The 7,668-nt window shown below is 37.6% G+C and overlaps 1 protein-coding gene and 1 pseudogene across 1 annotated transcript; one reads left to right on the top strand and one right to left on the bottom strand.

Moving 5' to 3' along the window:
• Nucleotides 1-3,795: 3,795 nt before the first annotated feature.
• On the bottom strand, nt 3,796-5,219 carry LOC145038453 (beta-1,3-galactosyltransferase pvg3-like; annotated as a pseudogene).
• Nucleotides 5,220-5,503: 284 nt separating this feature from the next.
• LOC145041689 (Erythronate-4-phosphate dehydrogenase family protein) lies at nt 5,504-7,190 on the top strand. The gene is made up of 2 exons (XM_078989836.1): nt 5,504-6,478; nt 6,558-7,190. The coding sequence occupies exons 1-2, from the start codon at nt 5,738-5,740 to the stop codon at nt 6,792-6,794; spliced, it is 978 nt and encodes a 325-aa protein (XP_078845962.1). The 5' UTR covers nt 5,504-5,737; the 3' UTR covers nt 6,795-7,190.
• Nucleotides 7,191-7,668: the final 478 nt, after the last annotated feature.

Raw genomic sequence — 7,668 nt, forward strand, 5'->3', positions numbered from 1 at the left:
TATCATTCCTAGGAATATTCGAATTCGCAATCCATTCCTCTAAATCCCATGACAAAACAAACCCCATCCAGACATATACGACCCAAACGGATCCATACTTTAGCATGGAATCACAAACTCATAGTACAAATCCGATCTTGGAAGTGGTTGGAGGGATGATGTGAGTGGTAAAAGACAAAAATAGACATCATCATTTGCTTTCATGACATAATCATAAGGGTGAGATAGAATATTTGGAAGTAAAGAGAAGTATGTGTAGGTTTTCCCATCGTTCATGTTTTCTGAACAGTTGAGAATGATAATGTCATTGAATTTTAAGATCTCGAGGGAGATTAGAACTCTTTGTTCTTGTTTTGTGAGGTTGCAGAATACAAATTTGAGGTCTATTTGATCTAAGGGAGAGGATTAGATTCCATAGATACGGCGAAGGAAATGGCAGTGTTCATGTTTATCTGCTCGAGTTAGGATCCCTATTAGGAGGCTGAATCGCTTTGTTGAAGGGTAGTTTTGGACATTTGATGAATGTTGAAATGGGTTTTTTATGTAGAGGTTGAAGATGATGAAGATGACCATGAGGACAGAAAACGCCATTAGAGGTAACTTGGTGAAAAGGAGGCGTTTCTGGTTCATTTTCAACATGGGTTTTTCTGAACTCACCATGTATGAAGAATGTATGGATACTTTGAGGTTCATGGAAGAAATCAAGTAGATTGTATGAATTTCTTGAAGAAGTTTTACTGTTCATGGGTTTCATGCTTTGTGCATCGGAAAAATGTGTTTAAGGAAGATTCTTTTGGCGAAAAGTTAAAACTAGAAGTGGTTTTTCTCATGTTGCCACATTCTCCGTGCATTTTCATGTGCAGTGTCAACCCTCGAAACCGATGGCGGAAATGTTCCGGGGTGGAGAACGTCATGTAAAGTATCACAACCAATGTACATAGCAAGCATAGTAAACACAACCATTACATTACATAGAGATATTTACATTTGTTTGAAAGCAAGTAATACATGTTTTATTTATACATCGATACAAGAAAAAGTAAAGACGAAACTTCTATACGATCCGTCTTCTCCAAAAGAATGCGGGATACCTGTCTAACGTTGACCTGAGAATACAAGCAGTTTTAAAAATATCAGCATAAAGTTGGTGAGTTCATAAGCGGTTTGTTTCTGGTAAAATAATAAGTTTCCTTTGGTTTTATGAAATGGTTGTTATCCAAGAAAAATCCCATATTTTCTTATAAAAGAAGTTTAGTTATCCATTTGTTAAACAACCTGTTTATGAAAAGTTAAGTTATCCCAGGAAAAACCCTTATTTTCCTTAAAAGTTGGTGGTTGGTTATCGATTCGGAATGAAGTGTACAAGTATCTACCATACTTGTAATGTTAAGTGAAGTCAGCCCCATATAGATCTATACACTCAAGTCACGCTCTCCTTCCAGGAGATTCTGGTTACAGGGGCGGTCCTCCACTCGCGTATCTCTGTGGAGTGTTACTAAGGACGTGTCTCCAATCTTAAAATAACGAATTTACAAGTAATAATACGGAAAATATAGTTTGATAAATGGCATGAAATCCTTTATGAAACATAAAATATAACATTTTATAATGAGTTTCACAATTAGTTTGAAAATTAACTCTGCAATTTAAACGGTTGGTTAATACGGTTTTTAGTGCTAAAAGCATACTGAAAATGTAACTATAACATACAAAATAATAAGTTTTGAGTACAAGTTTCCTTGTACTTTTGCTTGTATTCCTCCTGTGAAAACATGAAAAACACGGAAAATGGTGTAGGGGTATGAACTCACCAGACGAGAATGTGCCGGGTAGAATGTTAAGTGTCAGTTTAGGGCTTGAACACGCGTGAGGATCCTATGTAACATAAGGAGATACATAATTGTATCTAATTAGACATTGAACCACTAATTAAGTAAAGATAATACACTCCGAGGCGCGAAAACACTTTATCTCAAGTGTTAGGAATGATACGGGTTGCATTTAAGGGGTGTATGACCTAGTTATGGAGTTTACTCTTCAAGAGTAAACTCTTAGGGTAGATTTCAGCCCAATGACCATATTACCATGAGTTTACGGCCTTCAACTCATGGGTGGAGTGTTTTTGGATGTTTAAAGATCTTACATTGCACAACGGAAGGTTCTAAGGTTGATTCAATGGCTTAGGAAGTGATCGGGACTTGAAATGACCTTGGAAATGGAGTTTGCTGTTCTTGAAGGACACATGGGGAGTTTACTGCCGTAAACACATGGGTTTATGGCTGTAAACTCATGCTTGGTCCAAACTTGCATGATTTAAGGTCTCAAATGAAAGAATACAAGGTTCTATGCATTAATCCAAGCCATAGGGGGAAGTTAGGGCACCATTTGACCTCCTTAAGGGAGTTTATGGCCAAAGAACCAATCCTTGGTGGGTTTACGGCCGTAATCTCTTAAGGTCTTGGTTTATTTGATGTTTAAGGTCCCTACTTCGATGGTGGTTGATTCTAGACATTAACCCAAGCCATATGAGGTGTTTAAAGGGCAATTTAACACCTTAAAAGGTGTTTACGACCTATGAAGAGGTGTTTACGGTCCAAGAATGTTCTTGGGCCGTAAACTCATGTTTACTCCCCTAATGATATGATTTTGGGATGCTAAGCTCATACATGCAAGTCCTCAAGTCATAGCTAAGCACTAAAAGGGATTTGGAAAGGTTTTGGGGCTTCAAAACCCCCATTTATGGGTGTTTACGGTTTTGGAGTGTTCCTTGGCCGTAAACACATGTTTTTGAGACTTTTGGATGACTTAAACACAGATTTGCATGCAAAATAAGCTAAACAACAAGCTATGATAGATCACTTACGAGTTTGGAGCTTGAAAGAGGTGTTTTTTGATCAAAATCACTTGTAGAGAGAGAGTAGAGAGAGAGGGTGTTAAGAGGGTGGAAAAGCTTCAAATGGAGGTCCACTCACGCTTATATAGGGTTTGAGTTTGCGGCCCGGTGAACATCTACCCGATACCGACGTTAAACGAAGCTTATGGTCGTACCCGATTAAATGTTCGTAACCCGATTTGGTCGTAAATAAAAGCTTTTCAAAGGGATATCGAGGGAGTCTCACGTGTTTCTAATTCGTTTGGACACTCATGAAATCATAATAAAAGTCCCAATTTAATTAACCTAATCCAAAATGTCAACGGAAAATTTCATAAGAACAAGTTTTATTAACGGAAAAAGGGTTACAGTAACAGGATAAATTTCAGGTTGTCACATGACGGTTGCAACAGTCGTGAAGGGAAGTGTGAAAATTACATTAACTACCTCCATGTTAATATAAAATGTAGAAAGTACCCTTGAGAGTCCTTGCTATACATAAAATAACGCATGTTATTGAAATGAAACCAATGCTGACAACTATATCTTCTTATATTATATGCATTTAATTTAATTTACTCAAACAATTAAACAGCGGATACTTAGAAGACAAAACTAAACCAATCTTCTTCTCAATGGCAAGACTCGACACAGTGAAAAACATAACTGGACTCACTGAGTGGTTCGGACAAAACAAGCGACTCAGATCCCTAGTCAACCTCGTAATTGTAGCCGGCTTTTTTGACCCTTCAAAGTCAAAAGATGAGAAGAAATGGTAGAAATTAAAAACATGCATTTATTAATCGAAAAATACGAATTAAAAGGTCAAATAAGATGGATAGTTGCACAAACGGATCGAAACAGAAACAGTGAGTTGTACAAGTTTATTGCTGACTCAAAAGGCGCGTTTGTTCAACCAGCTTTATATGAAGAAAGATAATAAAGAAATTCACATTCCTTGTCTACATTGTGTTTTTATGTAGAAATTACATCGTCAACTATTGAAACTGAATTATTTCATACAATCAACAACGGATCAAAAGGAAAAAAAAAAAATTAGATAATGGGGTAAATACAGTCGACTATCCTGATTTTAAGCCGCTATATCTATATGAAAAGCATGATCGATAACATTTAACAATAAAAAAAGGAACAAATTTTACATTTTTAAATTGAAAACCGAGTCAAAGTTCAAACCATTGTAAAGCTTCGATGTATTAAGATCTTTAGTAACATTAAAATACCGAATCACATCAAGCCATTGATCCCATCTTTTGAGCTTATGAACAGCTATTGTTTCAGGAATAAGCTCATGTGAACACCTGCCATTTATGCCAGGATAATCATACATAGCCGGCTTATTAGAAACCCTATTTCTTGCTTTTTTCCCAAGATTTAACCATTTTCCAACCAGTTTATCCTCAGGGCCAATTGTATTATTCCTAGGAATATCCGAATTTGCAATCCATTCCACTAAATCCCATGATAAAACAAACCCCATTCCGGACATATATATACGACACAAACGGATCCATACTTTGGCATGGAATCACAAACCCATAGTACAAATCCGATCTTGGAAGTGGTTGGAGGGATGATGCGAGTGGTAAAAGACGAAAATAGACATCATCATCTGCTTTCATGACATAATCATAAGGGTGAGATAGAATATTTGGAAGTGAAGAGAAGTATGTGTAGGTTTTCCCATCGTTCATGTTTTCTGAACAGTTGAGAATGATAATGTCATTGAATTTTATGATCTCGAGGGAGATTAGAACTCTTTGTTCTTGTTTTGTGAGGTTGCAGAATACAAATTTGAGGTCTATTTGAGCTAAGGGAGAGGATTGGATTCCATAGATGAGGCGAAGGAAATGGCGGTGTTCATGTTTATCTGCTCGAGTTAGGATCCCTATTAGGAGGCTGAATCGCTTTGTTGAAGGGTAGTTTTGGACATTTGATGAATGTTGAAATGGGTTTTTTATGTAGAGGTTGAAGATGATGAAGATGACCATGAGGACAGAAAACGCCATTAGAGGTAACTTGGTGAAAAGGAGGCGTTTCTGGTTCTTTTTCAACATGGGTTTTTCTGAACTCACCATGTATGAAAAATGTATGGATACTTTGAGGTTCATGGAAGAAATCAAGTAGATTGTATGAAATTCTTGAAGAAGTTTTACTGTTCATGGGTTTCATGCTTTCATTCATGGGTTTCATGCTTTGTGCATTGGGAAAATGTGTTTATGGGAGGTTCCTTTGGCGAAAAGTTAAAAATCGAAGTGGTTTTTCTCATGTTACCACATTCTCCTTGCATTTTCATGTGAAGGTTGCAACACTCTTGAAGGGAGGTGTGAAAATTACATTAACTATCTCCATGGTAATATAAAATGCAGAAAGTACTATACATAAAATAACGCGTGTTATTGAAATGAAACCAATGCTGACAATTATATCTTCTTATATTACAATAGTTTTTTTTTTTTTTTTTTTTTGCAATTTGAGAGAGTAAAAAAATCATTAAAAAAATCAGGACAAAATTGTAAATTGCAAAACTTGTTAACGTTGTTGACCTGTACATCTTGATGGCACATCTCACACACGTGTCGTAGAAATCTCCGCCGCGTGGAGTGGCGCGTGTACATCCAGCAGTTCCTTAAGCCCAAAAACAAAAAATCTCTGTGCTTCCCATTCTCCATCTCGAAATCCCAATTCAATCGTCCCTCAAATTACCCTAATTTCTGGTTTTCTTCTCACCAAATTCTCACAAACCTCTACGAAATCCTCAATCTCTTGTTCCGGAAAGCGGAAAAACTTGAGTTTTCGGAGGTTATATGAAATTTGTTTTTGGAATCACCATTTGTGGATTCAATGGATCGAGAGGAGAGTAATTTGTCGCTAGCAGAATACAAACCGTTCAATTACAGGGTAGTGAATGGTTCAGGTAATATTCATCATCAAACGACGTCAGGTTGGCTCGAAATTCGGCTGTTCTACGTCCGAATCACGCCGTGCGCCGTGAACACCGTGCCGGAACATTTAACGCTGCGGAACCTACGCCGTGAAATCGGCGTGTCACTCGAGATTAATGGATTTAGGGTTCCGTCAGCTAACACTGCTTTAGTAACGTTACGAAGGGACCGCGTCGACAAGGAGTCGTCGGAAGTGACGTATGTTAGCACCGATAATATTAGGGTCACTGGGGCGATTGAATTTGAGGTGATTGAAAACGAAGGAGATGACAGGGAGATGATCTTGTGTGGGTCTTTGGAGAGGATTGAACCAACTTGGAGCAATGGGAGTTTAGATAACGGCAATACTCATGCTCATCATCATCACAATCACAATAACAACGGATCAAAAACAGGTTGGAGTATGGATTTCTACGCTGCAAATTTGTCAAAGTTTGGTACTTCTTCCCCGTCGATCGAAGTTTACATTGCAGGATGTTGCTCCTCTGTACCAGTCATATTGACCAAAACTATTCAAGTTAGTCCCCGGAGACGCGGTGGTTCAAGACATGGGATGCTCCATGCTATTCCGGAGGATGAAGAAGAAGTCGATAAGGAACCTTTGAGGGACAATGGGGTTCTCAGGCAACGCAAATTACCGGTAACTTGAGCATGTTATCAGTTATCTTCTTCCTTATTACTCATCTGCTATCTGATTACTGATATGTTTTCTTGTCCAGCATCATACAGCAGGGGAAGAAGCCGATGGGTATGAATCAGAAGGTAAAGTAGGGCCAAGCTATTATTCAGAGGAGATGTGTTACGATGAAGATGGACAGCTTACATGGTTCAATGCCGGTGTAAGAGTTGGAGTCGGAATTGGCCTCGGAATGTGTCTCGGAATCGGCATTGGTGTCGGATTGCTCATGCGCTCATATCAAGCAACCACACGGAATTTCAGGAGGCGATTCTTCTAAGGTTTTTCTCACTTCCCACATCTTCAAAAATCGCAAACTAACATACACTGTACACACTCTGGATTTTGAATATCCAGTAGTAGTCCCTATAGGGTAATCCAATTCCACCTTCAAATGGAGCTTCTTTGAGAGACATATATAAAGATAAATGGAGCTTTTTTTGATATATATATATATATACATAAAGAAGTAGTAGCACGGAAAAGTAAGTTAATGGGTTTGCTCGAAATGTTGTTTTTGTAGCTAGGTTTTTTTCACTCTGAGTTTTGTTTTTAATGTATAATCTCCCTGTGGCACCATAACCCCTTTGTTTTTGCCAATGACTTTTCATTTCTTGTAATAAGTGGATCTTCTATGGAATCTCAATGAATAATGCACAGTGTTTTTGGGGTTGTATATGAATATATCTTAGCCATCTTTATCATTGATCAAGTTGATGAATTTCTTTTTGTCACTAAAATCAAGAAATCATGTGAAATTTTTGAAAAAGTTTATGCACATTCTAATCTAACCCCATCTTATCACGAACTCAAGAAAAAGTTGATGTTATAGAGGAATTTTTCTTTGGATCGAACTTGGAAAAAATTGGAGAGAAAATCCAAAAAAGAATGTTGATTTTTTGGGGGAAAAAGGAGGCAAGAAGAGGACAGGTAATTCGTCTCCCTCCACAAACACTCGAAAGAAAGGCAAAAGAACTTTGTTGGAAGTCACTTGTTACGAGTATGGTGACAACCGACAAAGGTCATATCAAGATGTTTTGCAAGAATCTCATGTAGAATACGAATCAAGTGAATAACAAGAAAATTGAAATGGAACTTGAGAATTGAACATAAGAATGACACAAGAAATGTGTGTAGGAAGTGTTACGATATAT

This window comes from Lactuca saligna, chromosome 4, assembly GCF_052625555.1.
Source record: "Lactuca saligna cultivar CGN05327 chromosome 4, ASM5262555v1, whole genome shotgun sequence".
Classification (NCBI taxonomy): Eukaryota; Viridiplantae; Streptophyta; class Magnoliopsida; order Asterales; family Asteraceae; genus Lactuca; species Lactuca saligna.

Bases quoted from the DNA above. Each gene is read 5' to 3' on its own strand.
- LOC145041689 (XM_078989836.1), top strand. From the start codon at position 5,738: ATGGATCGAGAGGAGAGTAATTTGTCGCTAGCAGAATACAAACCGTTC. The intron at 6,479-6,557 runs GTAACTTGAGCA...TTTCTTGTCCAG, and splicing joins TCAGGCAACGCAAATTACCG to CATCATACAGCAGGGGAAGA.